The 20,392-nt window shown below is 40.3% G+C and overlaps 1 protein-coding gene across 3 annotated transcripts in view; it reads right to left on the bottom strand.

The window, feature by feature from the left end:
- Positions 1-20,392, bottom strand: part of ASAH2 (N-acylsphingosine amidohydrolase 2) — a 100,361-nt gene that overhangs the window by 72,892 nt on the left and 7,077 nt on the right. The window contains exons 2-5 of one of the 3 annotated variants that reach the window (XM_058298869.2): positions 7,348-7,436; positions 4,291-4,473; positions 3,581-3,712; positions 301-497 (exon numbers count right to left, since the gene is read on the bottom strand). In XM_058298869.2, coding sequence (XP_058154852.1) covers positions 301-497; positions 3,581-3,707 — 324 coding nt within the window. In that variant the 5' untranslated portion in view covers positions 3,708-3,712; positions 4,291-4,473; positions 7,348-7,436. Of the gene's footprint in view, positions 1-300; positions 498-3,580; positions 3,713-4,290; positions 5,221-7,347; positions 7,437-20,392 lie in introns of all 3 variants that reach the window. The other 2 variants (XM_058298870.2, XM_023589933.3) reach the window with 2 other exon arrangements.

Here is a 20,392-nt window from a genome sequence, read left to right as displayed (position 1 = left end):
CTGAGTATTCACTTACATTTATCATCTTACAATAACCTTCTTCACTCACTTATGGTACCTGCCTATCCCCTATAGTCCTGCCTCTTCCTCTAATAAAATATGGACAATTGACTTAACAAGGGAGTTGTGGTTGAATAAAAGGTCCTCTCTTTTTTATAGTCACAGTGTTAGACATCAGTGAAATCAACAGAAAAACTAGAACAAGAAAGTGATGATTGAATAATGAGGAATGAATTCAACATGCAAAATACTAAAATTACTTATTTCATGGTCTACTTGAGAAGCCCATCATTTACCTACCAAAGTGATATCTGCTACTTGTCCTGTGCAGTCAGCTCGCCCAACACCAATGTGGTAGCCACTGAAGTTCTGAAATAGTGGAGGCTCCGGGGTGTAAGTCATTGGAGAAGTTTGAGTGGCTGTGGGGTCTTTGGTGATTGTTGAGCCCTGAGTAGCTGGGGGGTTTTGGGTGGTTGGAAAAACTTGACTACCTGAATCTAAAACCAAAGTAAGATATTTGAAAAACAATATTTCAGTCGCCTTATTTGTCCATGTCAAATGATCAATAAGAACACATATTTTTCCAAAGGAAAAATCTTTGTGTATTCTCTCATATTTAAGATCTACAGTAAGAAATATCTTCAGGATCCCCAATAATATTGCAATCCTAAGCAGGATTTTTTCTTGGACTGGAGACATTTTCAGCCTAATAATCAAGTCCTCTTTCAAATGTCCTTCAACTTCTCATCATAATTCATTTCTTGTTAAACTCATCCCCCTTCACTGGTCTACCTTGCAATTCTATTATAGCCAAACAAACCATATATCAGGCGCCTGGCATACAATCTACTAAATCCATCCAGTCTTTGATTTGTTTCTACCATTTTCTTCATGAGGACTCTCATTCCTTTCCCCTTCACCAACCACTCTCCACCACTCCCTTTAGATATTTGCATCATATCTCAATCCAGCTCAATCCTCCAGCCTCAGAAGAACACCCTGGCTTTCTTTACTCTGCTCTGATCTTCCTCAACCATCTGAAGAATTATTCTTAATGTGCTGTAGATCATTTTATACTTGTTTTAATAATTTTTATTTCACTATATATGCATGTGTGCATATATAGAGACAAATTCACACACAGTCTGTATTAATGTATGTATGCCTATATGTGTATAGATATTTTATGATGCACACACATACATATGAATATCAGGAGAGGTAGAACAGCCAGAGATTAAGAGAGCAGGCACTGGAAACAAACTGCCTGGGTTTGAAACCTAATTCTACCACTTACTAGCTGAATAAATTGCTTCACCTATTTTAACTTGATTTTCTCATCTATAAAATGGAGATAATCAAAGGGTTGTTTTGAATAATACTTACGTTAATACATATTAAGAATTAGAACAAAGACTGCCACATGGCTATTAGTTTGTTTACAAATTTAGATATGTTATTTGTTTGTTTATGGAGCTCAAGAAAATTTACAGATTACCTCGTCCAACCTACTCGTGTTACAGATGAGAAAACCTGACAACAGGGAAGCAACTTAACCAAGTCTTCACAGAGAAAATGTGATGAATCAGGCATCCATCCATGACCCTCTGATTCTACATCCAATGCTTTTTCACCCACATTCTAGGTGAAGTTAGAATCCATGTCTTCTCATCCTCAAGCCCCCATTTTCTTCAAGACATCAGGTATTTCAAGGAGATAAGCAGGCACCTTTGCTATTGCCTTATTGCTACCTCAGTCCTACCAAGGTAGGAACATAGTGTCAAGGAAAACCAAACCTAGTCACGTGGTCAAAGGCAAGTTCCTTGTAATCTTGATATCTCCGTTTCTCTGTATGCAAATTGGCACCTGCTTTTATAGGAGTTTTATGAGAATTAAATGAGAAAATTTTGTAAAATCCATATCAGAGTGCTTGACACAAAGTAAACGTTCCATAAACAGTAACTTCTACTATAAGAATAGTGACTATAACTATTGATAAAATTCCTGAGTCTCAGCTTCCTGATTATCTAATTTTTTTTTATGAGGTAGTGGGGGCCAGGGATTGAACCCAGGACTGCACATATAAGATCTGGTGCTCAACCACCAAGCCACACCAGCTTCCCTGAGCTGGTTCTTTCATTTTGCTTATTGTTCTTTTTTATTTTCAGGAGGCACCAGGAACCTAACCTCGACCTCCCATATGAGAGGTGGGAGCTCAACCGGTTGAGCCACATCTGCTCCCTGGTTATCTAATTTTAAAAGGCTAATTTCTAAGGATCCTTCTATTCCTAGCATTCAAGACCCTGCCCTGTCCTCATCTGGAACAGAGGATCTCTGTTCCTCTGAGGCTGCAGAGAATTTAAAGGACAGCAACAGGGTAGAGAAAAACTAGAAAAGAAAAGAGGCCATGAAAGGGAAAAGTGAAGTGAAAAATATCATCTTCTTTTCCATTTGGCTTAAGGTCAGACCTCCCTTTATCACAGTCTTTGTTACTCATATAACAGGTATATAAATAACTTAACATTGAAGTGAAGGCTCCATCAAGGACACATGGGTCAATATTGACTACAAACATGGCCTAGAAATTTTTTAAACACTAAATTCATTTCCAACATTTGAAAAAATCACCAATTGTCTAAAAATGCCAATTTCCAGCTTCTCTTGGACACTCAGGAGATCTGAGTCCATGTGACATCATGACCACAAACAGCTGATGCTCAGGAGAGGCCGGGGACTCCACCTCACCAGAATTCCCCCTTCTCCCACCCCAGTCTGCCTCCTCACTCCACCTCATTTACAGAACTTGATTGGTCCTTATAGGAATTTCAGTTTGAGACGCCATCACTTAAACTTTTTTTTAATATCCACCCCCCTTGCAGCTTGCTTGCTGTCTGCTCTCTGTGTCCATTTGCTGTGTTCTCGTCTGTGCTTTCACTTGTCTCCCTTTTTGTTGTGTCACCTTGCTGAGTCAGCTTGCCACTGTGCTTGCAGGCCAGGCAGCACTCCACAGCACTTGCAGGTCATTGGCTCTCTGCGTGTGGGTGAGCCTGCCTTCACAAGGAGACCCCGGACGCAAACTCAGGGCCTCCCATATGATAGATGGGAGCCCAACTGAGTGAGCCACAGTCTCTTCCCCAACACTTAAACTTTTCATGAACTAATTGATATTCTTTGGGTCTTGCCTTTCCCTCCCTGCACCCCTTTCAGGAGAAGATGATGCCAAAGAGGAGGCAAAGAGAAAGAAAAGAGCCTGGAGCAAAAGCTCTAGTTACTGGTCATTGAAGAATCTTGGGCTGTACTTAGATCAGAGGAACAGTAAAAGGCAAATAAGTGCATGTCAAAATGCCTGTCAATTGGCAATTTGGGGACAAAGGTAAGCTTGATTTAAAAAAATGCTATCAATGTAGAAAGGGCAATTAATGTAAGAGGGAAATGGCCACGCCCGGTTGCTTAATTATACAGTGAATAGTCCAGTTATCAGCACCATCAACAGACACTGGTTCTCGTTTTGGTACTACCAGTAATAAAGAAATTGTCCACAGGCCTAGCAACAGCATCCAAGAGAGCCCACGGCACTTGCCTTTGTGGTTTTCAATGGTCCCACTGGTGATAAACAAGAGGCTGAGAAGGGCCACCGTGACTGCAGTCATCATCACCAGGAAGAAAATTAGGAATATCTCCAATGTGGAGAAGGTACGTTTGGCCATTTTTCCTATAGTAAAGAAGGAATGGAGTATGTGAGAAATCTGTACCATCTTCACAATAATTTTGTAAATCTACAACTGTTCTAAATAAAGTTTACTTTTTATAAAAAAGGAATGGGAGAATAAATAAAGAAGAGCAAGGAAAAGATAGAATCACAAATTAAGATGCACATGTTTCAAGCTGCCCAAACATAACATGTCTTAGCTTTTTCATACTAATAGACTATATCAGGGCTGGCAAGTACAGAGCACACTTGCCACTAGCTCCTTATCCCAAACCCAAGACAGATAAGACCAATGAACTACTACTTACTGGATAAGCTCAGAAGTGGTTTCTGAATCCTTCTCAACACAGTATTCCTCCTGGCAGACACCAGTCATCATCTATTATTAGCAACTGAGTAAAACCTATTTGTATTCTGTGATGGTTAGGCTAATGTGTCAACTCAACCAGATAATTGTGCCCAGTTGTTTGGTCAGGGAAACACTGGGCTAATTGCAAGACAAGGACATTTATGGACTTTAGTGACTAGTAAGTTTATTGCAAAAATGGCTGATGACATCTACAAACAACAAAGGTGATTACCTTTGCAATCATACTCAGCAATGAGTATGTTTTATCCAATCGGTTAAATGCCTTAAAAGGGGAAGTGATTTCAGCATTCAGAGAGAATTTTCCAGCTTGACTTCCGACAGCCAATGTCTCCCGGGAACTCATCAAGGACCTTCATCAGAGCCTTTGGTTTGCAGCCTGCCTCCGGAATTTGGACTTGTACATCCGCATGGTCATGTGAGAGAATTTTATAAAATCTTATACTCTTTACAGATATCTCTGTTGATTCTGTTTCCCTAGAGAACCCTGACTAATACACATTCTTTGGCTACATCATATTGCTTTCCTAACATGATTCTGTTTATGTGCCATCTGTACCTGGAGTGAAGTGCTTCTGTCACCAAGGATGATTGATGCACCCACACTGCTTGTGCTTGGGACCTGCCTGGCTGGGGTTGCAGATGAAGTAAAATTAACTTGTCCACACGTAGATGAAACCTATAATCTTGGCCTTGAAACTGTATCTTGTCACTTTTAATTACTACCACATAAGAAAATGGCATGAAAAGAGGGACTGACACCTCTGATCTCAAGCCAGGCATTAGTGAAATTTCCATCCTCAGTGATCAAAAGGATCCCACACATTTTGCAAACCCTATATCAAAGGATGGGAATAAAAACTGTCCTTGTGTTCCACAAAAGCAGAAAAATCCTTACAGGTTCTTGAAGGGGTTTTAGAAGGACAATCTGTCATCACCCAGAGGGACTATAGAAGCTAAAAAACCATAGGAAGCAGTACAATATAGTGGTTAAAAACTGAATTCTGAAGTCTGACTTCATAGTTCAAATCTCATCTCCTTCACTTATTGAATTACCTTGGGAAATCCTCCCCCCACACTAAACCTGTTTCCCAATCTGTTAGCAAGGATATGATAATGGTCATTTGAGAATACCATAGAGTTCCTATAAAAATAATATGAAATGATGCAAGTAAAATATTTGTTCCATGGAATATAACCAGCGCTCAAAAATTTTAGCATTTATCATTAGGTACAAAAATATAGCAAAGACTCTGTGCCCCTCTCCTTCTTAAAGGGAATTTATATGAGGCCATTATTAAAAGATTATTGGAATTTCAGGTGAGCCTTCAAAGCCCATTTTCTTCATCTGAGCTGTGAAATGGGATTGGAATCTCAAGACTTTCCCCCAAATTGGGAATATGTGGCTAAGATGCTGCTATCCTCATCTGGCAGCCAAAAGATGTGTTTAGTATGGCCCAGAAAAATTTTTAATTTGACTTAGTTGCCAACATGAAAGATAGATTTTTACATACAAATCTGATACTTCAAATTTTCTTTTAAAATTTTTCAGAAAATACAGCAATAATGGGCCTATGTTTCCATGAGCCAACAGTTTCCTAAAACTTAGTAGCTGCTGACTCCAACCTGACACTCTCCCACCCAGTGTGCCTTATCCATCTAATTTGCTGTCTGGTCTTTATAGCCATTTGCTTTTGCAATCTCTGAGCTCAGTTTAAAGATCAGTCTAGGGAAGTGGATGTGGTTCAAGCAATTGGGCACCCCCACCTACCACATGGGAGGTCACAGGTTCAGGTCCTGGTGCCTCCAAAAGAAGATGAGCAAGACAGTGAGCTGACACAACAAAGAGACTCAGCAAGGAAGCACTATGAGAAACACAACAAGCAGGGAACAAAAAAAGATGAGCAGACAGCAAGCACAAACAACAAGAGGGGGGGAGAAATAAATAAAATAAATCTTTTTGTAAAAGAAATTAATCTATCCATAGACACTTCCAAGGTAAGCCTGAACTATGAGTAGAAAAGAGGACATCTTCCTGAATTTCCTGATTTATCGGGAAGGCTTACCTCATTCATTTATCACCACCAGTGGGGACAACTTCAAATCTAGGGCAAAACAGCTTAGGCCTATATCTTAGTCCTAACTTCCACTGGCATTTTTCAGAAGTCAAGAAACACAGCTAAACTGTGCCTCTGAAACTTTGATGATCCAAATTGGTTTAAGAGCTCATTAATTACTGCTTCAGAGCAAATGTCAGATCCATTATCTCTTATTCTTGCTCAAAGCTTTGGTTTCTATGAGCCTTCCCACTAGCCCAAATAGTAGGAGAGAATGTAAACTACAATGTAAAGTGTAAACCACGGTTAGTGGCAATGCTCCAAAATGTGTTCATCAGTTGTAATAAATATACCACACTAATGAAGAATGTTGTTAACGTGGGAAAATGTGGAAGGGGTTGGGAACAGGGCATATGGGAATCCCCTATATTTTTTATGTAACATTTATGTAATCTATGTATCTTTTTTAAAAAAATAAAAAACTATATTTAACAAAAAATGGATGGATGACTGACAGTTGCAAACTCAACATGATTGCTCACGTAAATATGGTCACATGGTAGGAGACTATGTATCAAAAGACATGGTATAACCAAGACTTTTTTTTCTACTTTTGCTCTGCTGAATTGATTACCACCACCAGCAAGAAAGGCACTTGATTTAACAATAGTGTTTACCTGCACTCTACCTTTCTCCTTTACTCTATCTTTTCTCACCAGCTCATGTATTTTACCACTCTTTAGCTACCAAAAAGATCGCTAACATATTATTCTTCTCAACCCACTTAGCTGACTGCCACTTTATCCCAAATGACATTTCCTTCAGGGAAATTAAAACTTAAGTTAGTACTATTTGCTTCTCATTGATGATTAAAATCTGAATTTGAACACTGAAGCAAATGCCTTGTCTGCCTGCAGAATGGAAACTCCTTACATCTTAAATGATTCTGTACTTCATAATGGTTACCACTTAATCTAGCATAATCTAGCAAACTGAGTTACGAGGCCCAAATATTGCAATAGTAAGCCACTTGCTACATCTTTACCACACTGATGTCCCTGCTTTTCAAGATGGAGACAAAAGGTATAATTTGGCAAATGGATTTCCAAAACTAAGAAAATGGGGTATAGCTCTCTGGCTTTATCATGATCTCTGAGACAGTGTTGATTCAAGATCCCTTCTTCCCTCCCATCCAAGAAAACAAATATTCTTACCTGATTCAACAATTCAACAGAGATTCAGAATCTCTTCACCTTTTGCTTCCACTTTGCTTGGCTTAGACTTCTGAAGCACTTTCTGAAACCTATCAAGGAAAGACTTTCAGAGTCAAGTCCAAGAGAGTTAGAGTTCTCATTGGTATACGTTTGAGGGATTGGTACAAAGATGAGATCAAAGTATACAGATAACAAAGGCCTTATACACAAAACTCTCCCTTGGGATAGCCTGATACACAGGTAGAAGCTGCAGAAGGCCCGCTGGGCTGAAGGTCATTTTAGCCACAATTCTTCCAGCATGGCAAGTTCTGTGTGAGGCCCACAACCTAGAGCCAAATGATTGCACCTGCTTTGTTTATCACTGGTCATTCCACACCAGAGGGAGTAGGAGTATATGCTGGTCATTAGTGTGGACTATGGATCTTACTGGACAATATTTATACCAATTTCAGAACAGAAGAGTGCTTTTAATTTTCAGATTTTTATGTGTAAAAAGAATGAGATTACCTAAGAATATGAGTAATAAATAATATACAATTGAGTAAGAATGTTATGCTGCCATTAAATCAATATTACGGAAAAAATTATGACATGGAAAAACCTTCACTAAACATTAGATTTTTCTAAGTTTACAAAATAGTAACATAGCATTTTTATAAAGTACACATTATTTTTATATGTGTGTTCATAAAGACTGTAAGAAAGTATAGAGGAATGTTAAGTGATTATATGATGGTAGGATTATGGGTGGTTTTGTTTTCAGCTTTTTACCCCTTGATATTTTCTACAATGACCCGATATCACATTTATAATGGGAAAAATAAAATGTTTTCTAAGAGAAAAATAGTTAAACTCCTTTTGGAAAACGTGTGCAATATAAAGGCAAGAATTAAACAATAGCTCATAAAAGACAGAGAGAGCAAGACATAGGCCAAACCCCTCCTTTTTCCCTTGTAAATCCAAGCTTTCGGGGAAGCAGTTTGTAAATAAGAATGATGAAGGCCAATAGGCTGCTTACTTCCTCACAGAGTTGGAAGAGAAACCAGCCCCAACGTTCCAAGTGAAATATTAGAGATACAGTATCTTCAGACAGGACATTTAGTAACGTATCTTAGGTATTTCTCTGCTACTACAGAGAAGAACAAGTCAAATCATGTTAAATGTTTGTTTTGTGGATTTATGTTAGAATTCTTTGGTTACCAGCCGCAGGAGTCCCAAACTAGCTAACTTGAAGGGGGTGGGGGGAAAGAGAGAAAAATACATTGGAAGACAGCAAGAAAAGCTGAACACCTGGGCTGAGGAAGGCCAGGAATCAGGGCAGCTTTGTGAATCTAGGTAGCTGGAGCTCTTGGATCTCTTGGGGACATCACCACTGAGATGAATGCACTCCAACTTCTTTAGGTCTTCGAGTTGTTTTACTTGTGATTCACTTCCTGAGAGACACTATCTGACTGGCCTAGTTCAGATCATTTACTTATCCCTTCCAACAAGACCATACCTAAAGAGGGAAGGGAGGTTCTCCAAAATAAAATAAAAATCAAGATGGAATAGATATTGGGCAGATGAAAACAAAAAACATATACTAGGGACCTGCATTCTGACTTCCTTTCCCCACCCTTCTCCCTTGCAGCAGGAACACGTCCAGAGGAACCCTATGGTCTCTTCCAGATGTTTCCAGCCATCTTCCTCCCCAAAAGGGGGGCATGCTATGGCCCATTCACACTAAGACTGGCAAGGTGACCTCCTATCTAGTCAGAAGAGATCACTTTAATCAGGGTATTAATAGATGAAAATGGCATAACCTCTCCCAGACAATATTTGAATGTCCATGGGTGAGCAATAAGAAGATGAGAACTGAAGAGATTTGGGAATCTAACAGTCCATGTGGGGCAGGCTCATGGCACAGCCATGGCGGCAGGCCCACAGCAAACTGTAGCTGTGCGAGGTGGAGGAGGATGCCTCCTAGCTCACCTTTGTCAAAGAATTTGAGACAGCTGATTGATACACTCCTAAATGCAGAAGTACATTTGCTTCTGGAACATCAAAAGCAACAGCAATAGAATGCAGAGGATGAACAGGAACTGTCAGAGGTCTTCATGAAGACTTTAAGCTACGGAGCCTGCTTCGGTTGGTTCAAAAACAGAGAGACCATTGCCAATGTCTATAGCCTGTTCCTCTAGAAAAAGCTTTGTAATTCGAGTTGACCTGTTTGGCCAACCTTTTCCCAGAGACTGCCAAGAAGCCCAAGGCTCTGATCCCAGCCTGGAAGGGCAGATTGAAGATGAGCTGCAACAAAATCTTGATGATATCCAACAAAGCATGGCTTTCAATATTAATCTCTGAACCTTACTGTAACTGGGGGAGGACATCCTCAGCACAGGGGTTGGGGCAGAAACGCTATTCCAGAAAACACATGGGCTTTCTACAGCCAGAATGAGACAACTTGGTCTTGGTTTCATTGCCATCTCAAACTCTTGGACCCTGGTGACCACGTAGTCTTGAAGGGGCCTTACAGTGGCTGCCTGTGGCTTCCTCAGTGTGCTAAATCTTCTTCAGCCTTTGGGAAGGCTGAGGTGGGATGATTTGACTATAAGCTACGTGACTGGCTGTGTCATACCATTATATTTGGCCCCTGTGTATTGTTTTTATTTTTAATTTTTTTTAGAGAATACTTTATTGGTTTCTGTAAACAAATTCATGCCCCTCCATTATTTTTGTATGTCATGTTTTAATTTTAGTGTGTTTACAGTTTTTTTTTTTCAAATAATTTTTATTTTATTTTTTTTTCTTTTTAAGATTTATTTATTTCGCCCCTCCCCCCATTGTCTGCTCTCTTTGTCTGTTTGCTCTGTGTTCTTCTGTGTCTGCTTCTATTCTCTTTTTTTTTTTTTTTAATATTTATTTTTTTATTTTTTTAAATTACATTAAAAAAAATATATGAGGTCCCATTCAACCCCACCGCCCCCGCCCCCCACTCCCCCCACAGCAACACTCTCTCCCATCATCGTGATACATCCATTGCACCTGGTAAGTTCATCTCTGAGCATCACTGCACCCCATAGTCAATGGTCCACATCATAGCCCAGACTCTCTCACGTTCCATCCAGTGGGCCCTGGGGGGATCTACAGTGTCCCGTAATTGTCCATGAAGCACTATCCAGGGCAACTCCACGTCCCGAAAACGCCTCCACATCTCATCTCTTCCTCCCGTTCCCCACACCCAGCAGCCCCCATGGCTACCGTTCCCACACCCATTCCACATTTTCTCTGTGGACATTGGATTGGTTGTGTCCATTGCACACCTATGTCAAGTGAGGGCTTAGATTGCACATGGGTACTGGATGCACTCTTCCCGCTTCTAGTTGTAGACACTCTAGGCTCCATGTTGTGGTGGTTGACCTTCTTCAACTCCATGTTAGCTGAGTGGAGTAAGTCCAATAAGTCAAAGTGTAGGAGCTGAAGTCTGTTGAGGCTCTGGGCCTGGGTGTCATATTATCAGTCCAGAGATTCAAATCCCCTACATATATCTTAAACCCAGCACCAACTACAATTCCAATAAAGTAGCATGCAAGTCTTGTGAAAAGAGATCCCCTCTGAGTCCATTTCCATCACGCAGAAACACCAGCTCCAAAGAAGGGCCATCTGTCATGGCAGTGAGCCCCTTCTGCCATGACCATAGAACCCGTGGGTCTCTTTATCCCTCAAAAGAACCAATACCTGGGGTTGTATCTACCTTATCTGTCTCTTAGACTCTGTTCAGTTGTACATAGGGCTATTCCTTCTGACAACCTCCAGACTCTTTTTTAGAGACTCAGAGCCTTATAATCTCATTTCTCCTTTCCATTTCCCCCTTACATTAGGTCAAACCGCTTCCCGAAGTCATGTTATTATATGTAGACAGGTATATTCTGCTGTTTCGCATTGAATCTTTAATTCAAGGTCATTTTCTAGTTGCTTCTTCAGCTGGTATGTGGTAGTGATCCCTCGGTGCCAGGGAGGCTCATCCCCGGGTGTCGTGTCCCACGCTGGGGGGAATGCATCACATCTACACGCTGAGTTTGACTGTGAGAGTGGCCACATTTGAGTAACATGAAGGCTGTCAGGAGGAAACCCCCAGGCACAATGCTACTCTAGGCCTTGTTCTTATTGCAGGTGCATAGGCTCAAAAGTGTAGCCATTAGTATCAAGAGCCCACTGTTGGGCCCTCCTTCCTTCCTAATTCTTGCCGTTGCACCTGGAGGATTGCCGCTGCTCTCCCAGGGCCCACAACAGTGACCCCCCAGCCAGGAGCCCAGTACCCCCCCAGCTGTTGTTTTTAATTGTTTCCACTATGAGTATATATAGACATTACCATATACCCTGGGCATATGCCCTGTATAACTCCCTGTCAACCATATATATCCTGTCAATAACATCCCATATCAGTATTCCTCCGCTGCCATTGTTGAACCACTCTGTGATCCAAAACTTCCCGTAAAGTGAATCCCAACATAATGTCAGCTTCAGAAGAGTCTTAGATCACCAAAATTCATATATACAATATACAGTATTTCCCCAGATCCACCATAAAACCTTTTCCCTTCCACAGCAATAATCTTTTAACTTATTCATATCATATTTCCTGAAACTGATGTACAGATTCCGAAACTATAGTTTTCAAACAAGGTAACATTTGTGCTTAGTGTTTACAGTTTTGAAACCAGGCTAGAACAGTCTTACCTAGATACAAAGGGAAAAATTAAACCAGACTGCTATGTTTGAAATTCTTTAAAAAAGGATGACTGTTAATGACTGAGAGCACTTTGGCGCCATTGGCCCTAACCCAGGAGACAGAAAAGAAGTTCCCATGGAAAGCAGACGCACCTGAAGAAAATGGTGCCTTGTGTGGTGGAGCCCGGAGCCCTGTGTTTAAGCAGGAACATTGCCTTTCTCTTGGACTATCTGGCAGAATGTGAATTCAGAGCAAGGGGGCCTGAAGCATTCATATTGCTACCCCAGAAGCCAGACTTTTTAGATCTGAAGTCTCTTTCTCTTCCTAAGAGGGCATCCAGTCCAAGCTCCTTGCTGGTTAGCAGCAGGTATTCTTCAATAGGGGTGATTTGGAAGTAGAGAGTCTGTCCTTTCCTGAGCCATTACAGGTAAAGTCATTTGCTTCAAGGCTAGTTGGGGAAAATCTGAGAGCTATGCACTCTAGCTTTGATTTTTCTGAAGGGAAATGCACCTGTTTTCTTCACAATTTGGGTTTTTTTCCATTGGAGCACCTGCTAGCTATATATGAATTCATGACCCAAGGAAAAGGCTGGGGAAAAAGCGCAGTTGACTTTAAAAGTCTTGATGAGGGAAGCGGACTTGGCCCAATGGATAGGGCATCCGCCCACCACATGGGAGGTCCGCAGTTCACATCCCCGGCCTCCTTGACCCATGTGGAGCTGGCCCATGTGCAGTGCTGATGCGCGCAAGGAGTGCCCTGCCACGCAGGGGTATCCCCTGCGTAGGGGAGCCCCACGTGCAAGGAGTGCACCCCATGAGGAGAGCCGCCCAGCGCGAAAGAAAGTGTGGCCTGGCCAGGAATGGCGCCGCCCACAGGGAGAGCTGACACAGCACAATGGCTCAACAAAAAGAAACACAGATTCCCGGTGCCACTGATAAGGATAGAAGCGGTCACAGAAGAACACACAGCGAATGGACACAGAGAGCTGACAACTGCGGGGGGGAGGGGAAGAAAAAAAAAGTCTTGATGGTTTTATATCAGCTGTTGGCTAAGGCAAAAATAAAATATTCTTATTTTAATGTTCAAAAAATTCCACATGTTCACTCTTCATTAGCAGTTTATGAAGCAAAGTTGTGTCTCCGAACATCCTATCACAGAGGGAGAAACTACTCAACACAGAGTAAAGGCAACTGGAAAAAATCACACAGACTGTATTCAAGCCAGAATGTTTGGCCCCAAAGCCCCATCTCCTAAACCATTAACTGTTAATCATTAGCAACACTAATTCTTTTAATAGTTTACTTATGCGTAGAGAGTAGGGGACTTAAAAGACTTGATGCTAATTTCATATAATCCATGCTAACAGTAACATCCTTTTTCATCCTTTCATTCTTAAAAGAATTGAAGTTTAAATTACTTTAAAAATGTGTGTGTGTGTTTTCTAATTACCATTTCTCACCAAGGAACCAGCGCTCCTGGGAGAAATGACCAATTCTAAATCTGGGACAGGAAATACACAAACTGGTCCTGGAACTTTTTACCAAACCAGAACTTAAAGAAGTTACCAAATCTACTAGTATTGTCTTAAAAGAAATAGAGTCCCACTAACCAAAGATGGGTCAACTTGAGCATCAATAAAAAAAGAACTGCAATGGATTAAAGCAAATCAAACATGTTTAATCCATGATTCCTAATGATACTTAAGAAAAAATCTCACTGGTCACCTTTAAAAGGTGCTACGGAACCTATGTGTTATTCTTAAAATTGGAGAAATATAAAGGGGAAAAGTCAAGAAATCAAGAGTTTACCCTGCTTTTCCTATGTACCTTGGGAAAGCCAAATTATTGATGAGGGTACAGGTTCTCACTATAGAAGGATCCAAGCTACTAAATGAAGAGGATACAGGTTCTCATTATAGAAGTATCCAAGCTACTAAATGAAGAAGGAATGACGGACTTGGAATCCAAATGTTTTGCACCCCTGAAGGAAATAATGGATCTAGCAAGGATCATCAATGGGTGCTCATATCCACACAAAAAGAGACAACCAGACATAGTGTGTCTCTGATGGATGTACATAACTTCACCTCTCAAGTATTGTTACAAAAAAAATTAAACCTATATCAGATCAGTCCTCTAGATCTAAGAGCCTACAGTGGAAATACAAAATATGAAGGCAATGGAATGGGGAGCCAATGTGGTTCAATGGTTGAGAGCCAGTTTCCCGAATATGAGGTCCCAGAATCAATCTCCAGCCCCAATACCTTAGGAAAAAAAAAAAAAAAAAACAGAACAACAACAACAACAAAGACAATGTAAAATAGCAAAGGACACTATTGGGTTACAGTATGCAAAATCCCAACTGCGGGGAACTCTGGAAGACAAATGACCCAGTTTCTTAAACAAACTGGAAGTGGAAAGAGAGAGAAGATGAGAAGAAGAGAAAGAACAAGAAGAAGAGGAAGTAGAGGGAAGAGAGAAAAGCGAGGAGAGAAGAGAGGAGAGGACAAGGGATGGAGAGTGTTCAGAGAAAGAAACGATAGAATGGGAGAGGGGAGAGGAGGGAGTGGGGGAGGGAGGAAGGAAGGGAAGAGAAGAAAGTTATAGATTAAAAGATGCTTAAGAGACATATCAATCAACTATATGTTATAAATCCAAAACCAATGTTATTTGAAACCTGATTCAAACAAACTGTTTTAAAAATTATGAAACAATTGAGGAAATTTGAACACTCTCTAGCTATTTCAAGACATTGAAGTGTTATTGTTTACAATGTTAGGTGTGATAATGGTATTGTGATTACACTTAATTCTTACCTTTTAGAGATGCATTCTAAAACACAGATTTTTAACAAAGAAAAAGAAACAGTACAAAAAGTGCAATAAAAAATAAAACAGTTGGGTGAATGGAATGGATGGATGGATAGGCAGATGGATAGAAGAATAGATGAAGGACAGATGGGTACAAAATAAGTTTCGTTCTTTAAGTTTTGAATGTGCTGATTGGTAGGAGAGAGGTGGGCAGACCACGGAGTTCTTCACTCAATAGCCTTTCTAATCCCTTCTAGTGTACAAACGCTGGACTCCCGTCTGGCGAGAGTTCCAGGTGCAGTTTAGGTTCTGCCTTTCAGATGCACTAGTGTAAGTAAGACTGTGACGCAGAATTAAACCACTTGGGGAAAGAGGAAGGGCATGGGCATTTGTGCTGGTTTGAGTTATGGCAGCATGGCCCTGAGCTGGCAGTTTCCAGATGCTACAATGTGTGCTTCCTTATTCCATGGCCATGCAGAAGCAGCCTCGACCTGCCTAGCAGCTCGATTCTGCAGTTTGCTTTGAGTAGTTGTTCCTGGAAACTCAGTCTCAACTCTCTGTCTTTAGCCTGCCCTATGATTCTGTTAGTTACTTCTATTCCTCAATAAATCCTTTTCCTCTTAAGCTAGCTGGAGTGGATCCTTTCCTCTTCATCTAAGAACCTGCAAAGCTAAATCTCACAAAAGTGAGCACTGGAACTGACTGGAGATTATTTACATTCCAATCATTGGGCACTGTATGCCAAACTGCTTCTGGGAACAGTTGTTTGTTTTCTTGCTTGCTTCTTTGTTTGTTTGGGTTTTACAGTATTTTTTATAGTATGATTTTTAAAGTACATGGAAATGAAATTCTCATTTAAAAAATTAAAGGTTCCATTTTTACAATAATAAACATTTAGTGTAAAAATACAGCCCAAAGCCAAGAGAAAAATAGCTTTGCCCTGTCATCTCCCTAAGAAAGCACTCCAGTTACTCAGAACAGGCAAAGAAAAAGCAATCCTCTGAGTTCTAGGCTTCACAAAAGGACCACATATTATACTATGTATATATATTTGATGTGCAAGTGTGCAATAATATATACACATACATTCCTATCTGCTTTACTCATCATTCTAGAATATTCAGAATAGGTCAAGCTGGGATGTGAAAAGAAATGTGAAAAGACCATAATAATGAAAAGGAGAATAATTTTAAAGTTAAAGATGACAAACAGACTGGCTCAATGAATTTTTCTTTTGGTCCATAAGAAAGTAGTTTTAAGTCCACGTAGTTGCTATAGCACCACTTCCTGTGTGCTGCACAGGACTAAAACATCCCTTTGAGCCCCAGAGCTGTCCCAATATGATCTGACTATAGATGTACCTTCTTACTTGTCATCTCTTCAACCCTGACCTCAAACCAAAAGCAGGAGAAGAGGTCCCGTCTGTTCGAAAATGGAGTGGAAGTTTCTTACTTAACCCCCTCGGCACCCATCATATGCTGAGCCTAAGAATGCAGCTAAGGATGTGCTCATTAGGGATCCCAGGTTGATTCCAGAAGGCAGGTCCCAATTCCAGCTACAGTGGCAGGGTATGGGAGGAAGACAGAGCATGCTAGAGGAGCACATTATAGTTCTCTTTTTCCAGGGAAATTCACAAAACCCATTGTCTTAGTTTGCCACAGGGCTGACAATTCGAAGCACCAGAAATGAGTTGGCTTTATAGGGGGAATTTTATTTAGGGTAAAAGCTTATAATTCCAAAGCTATAAAATGCTCAAATCAAGGCATCACCAGAGATGCTTTCTCACCAAAGTCAGCCACTGGTGATCCTAGGGTCTTGCCACATGGTTAAGCAAAATGGTCACTGATCTCTGTTGAGGCTCCTGCCTTCCAGAATCTACCATCTCCTGGACCTCAGCTGTGGGAAACCAGGAATAGGGCCTGCCTCTGTCTGGGCCTCCTCTCTCAGGCTCAGCTGCTTTGCATTCTGCTTGAGTTCAGCTGTGAGCTATAAGGCACATGTCTCATTTCTTCAACCTTGAGCTGCTTTGTGGGCCCAACCTCTTGGGACTTAATGCTTAAGCTCTGGCTGCTAGAGATCCTCGAGTCCTCTCTCCCATGGCAGGCTCAAAAATGGTGGAGTTCCCTTTTCCTATGTCTCTCTCCAGGTCTCTATTTACATAAGACCCAGCAAGAAAGCAAAGACTCAACTTGAGTCATGCCTCACTGACTAGACCAATCAAAAGGGTCTCATACCCACAGGATGGAATTAGTTCCAAAATATAGTCTTTTTCTTTTTGGGATTCATAAAAGAACTTCAAACTGTCACACCCATGTTTCCAGTGAAGGTATAAGTAGATTCTGATACCCCTGCTTTTCTCAGAAGAAAAGGTGGAAAAGCACTCCAGGGTGTAGATTTTTTTTCTCCTCAGCAGTACCACAGTCCTATCTTCAATACAAAGGGCAAAGATAAAGAGAGGCACTGAGGATATCGTAAGGACTGGGATTTAGATTCTGAAGATTGAGGCTTTTTGACATTAAATCCTCTGAGCTTCTTTTTCTTTATTGAGCACATAGAGATTAACAGAAAACCTACCTTCCTGAAAGATTGTCATATTGACAATATAAAATAAAGTTCTTTGCTAAGTCTATAGCATGATACAAATGAGTGATATTAGTTAGGCTGAATGCCCAAGAGTGATAGGTTCTGTGCCTTTTCAACCCTATGGTATAGTCATCTTTTCTTGGTTCTAAATATCTCCCTATTTGGAGCTTGATAAACTCAGCCTTGGTAGGAAGAAGCATCTTTTTGTTATATTGAAACATCCTAGGAGAGTTAAAATCTAAATAGAATTAGAATTACAAAATTCCCTACTTCCCCACTGTTAGATAAACAGTGTAGGGCTAAACAACCTTTTTCAGAATATCTGGAAATCATTCTCTGATTACTTATCTTTTTCTGAAACCAAAGATAGGAATTTATTGCCTTTGGGAATGACAAATTTGGCCTGTTTGTCATACAAGATTGTGAAGGTAGATTGGGGGAAAACAGGCTACAGCAGCATTTATCATTTCAGGGACAGGGCAATGATATCTTTAAATGTAACTTTTAAATCCCAGCTTCTTAGCATCTTCCATGTGTACAGTATACTTGTAGAAAAAGTCGTACACTGTCCTTTGAAAGAATCTGGAAAAGAAAGAACCAAGAGAAGCAGAATGCAATTTGCTTTTATCAAAGTCCAGGCTGACTCTATATTTTCTTTGGCCAAGGGAATTAAAGAACCTTAGTAGAACTTGACACAAAGGCATATTGTCTGCCTTGTACTGGGAAAAACCAAACCTGAGGAGGAACCTACCTCATAAGAACTGCTCTCTTCCCTGTCTAGAGCAAATGACCTGACAACCACCTTCTCCAGGTGGGTTGATAAATGTCATTCACAGAAAACTGCCCCCACCGCCCACACACACACCCACCATTAGATCAGCCAAGAAGCAAAAGGTAAAGGGAACCAGAATATTCCTGTGCCATAGAGTGAACACAAATCATTTCTCACATTCCTGCTTGCTTCACTTTGTGTACCTTGTTCCCAAAGACAACTCCCTTAAGACCCAGAAGGAAAAGGAAAATTCTTGCTCCTGTGCCTCTACCAAGAAGGACAATGCCTGCAGGAGGACTTACCATCTTGAGCCAAGGATTAGGATGGTAATAAAGGCCAATTAGTCAGGACTAATGAAACTAAAGCAGATCCTACTTCACTAATTCACTTCACTAATCAGAGAACAGGCTGAGCTGCCTTTCCACACCCAGATGCTCTGAACCTTGGATATACCAAGAGATAAGAGATAAAGGTTCTTCTGAATTGGGTAATTACATTGGTGTTTACATAAAGGAATTGATGACTAGTTGCACAGAGCTGTGACCAGCTGTTGCCTCACAAATGAATCCAAAGTTGAGGACATGGTTGAAGACTAGTAAGGTTTCCATTCCAATGTGTCAGATACTTCCTGAGTTGATATATTCCAAATACTTAACTATTGGTTCAGCCTGAACAATGACCAACCTGAACAGATGCTGGAGTACACAAATCTGTTCCGATTATTCCTGCTGAACATCAGTCAGCCTTGGTGAGTTCCTTTCTAAAACCTGGAGTTATGGATAAGGGTTTGACCCCCATGTAATAAGAAAGATCATACAACTCTATGATAAAAACACAAGCAACCCAATTTAAAAATGGGCAAAAGACTTGAATAGACATTTTTCCAAAAAGGAAACACAAATGGCCAAAAAGTACATGGAGAAATGTTCAACATCACTAGCTATTAGGGAAATGCAGATCAAAACTACAATGAGATACCACTGCATACCTTATAGAATGGTCGTTATTTTTAAAAATCAGATAGATAGATAGATTGATAGATAGCTAGATTGATAGATAGATTGATAGATAGATAGAGAGATAGATGGATGGATGGATGGATGGATGGATGGATGGATGGATGGATGGATGGATGATAGATAGACAGGTAGGTAGGTAGGCAGGCAAATAAAAAAAAGAGGATGTGGAGAAGTAAGACAGGTAGGTAGGTAGGCAGGCAAATAAAAAAAGAGGATGTGGAGAAGTAAGAATACTCTTCACTATTGGTGGGAATGTAAAATGGTACATCCTCTGTGGAAGAGTTTGCAGTTTGGTGTTCCTCAAGAAGCTGAATACAGAACTGCTGTATGGTCCAGCAATCCCATCACCGGCAATATATTCAGAACTGAAAGCAAGGACCCAAACTGACATTTGCACACTGATTTTCATAGCAATATTATTCACAATTACTAAAATATGTAACCAGCCCAAGTGACCATCAAACAATGAATGGATAAACAAAATGTGGTGTGTGCATATATATATGCACACAATGGAATACTATTCAGCTGTAAGAAGAAATGCATATAACATGGATGAACCTTGAGGCTATTTAAGCTAGACACAAAAGGACAAATATTCTATGTTCTCACCAATCTAAACAAACTATGATGAATAAACTCACAGAAGTAAACTCTAGAGTACAGGTTAGTAGGAGGTAGAATGTGGGTTGATTATGGGAGCTGATGCTTAATATACATAGAATTTTAATAAAGTTTATTGTAAAACTGTAGTAATGAATAGAGTTGAAGGCAACACATTATAGTGAGTATAAATAACACTGCTGATTAAAAAATATGATTGTGGATGAAAGGGGTAGTCTGTGGACATAAATGTAATTGAAAGGAAGCTAGAGAATAATCTTGGGAAAGTATGACAGTGATTTCTGTGGTAGATGAAGATTGTGGTTAGTAGTGTAAGTATAAGAATGTTCTTCTATAAAGTGTTAAGAATATGGTGATATATAGGAAAATTACAACTAATATAACTTATGGATGATAGGTAACAGTAGCATTGTAATATTTCTGTAGCAATGGCAAAGAAGATATAAGGGACAGCAATGGGGGATAAAGCAGGGCATGGGATTTTTCCTTTTGGAGTAATGAAAACGTTCTAAAATTGATTGAGGTGA

The sequence above is a fragment of the Dasypus novemcinctus genome, chromosome 6, assembly GCF_030445035.2.
Source record: "Dasypus novemcinctus isolate mDasNov1 chromosome 6, mDasNov1.1.hap2, whole genome shotgun sequence".
Lineage (NCBI taxonomy): Eukaryota > Metazoa > Chordata > Mammalia > Cingulata > Dasypodidae > Dasypus > Dasypus novemcinctus.
Note: the sequence above shows the minus strand (reverse complement) of the source record. Positions and strands in the feature narration are given on the sequence as shown.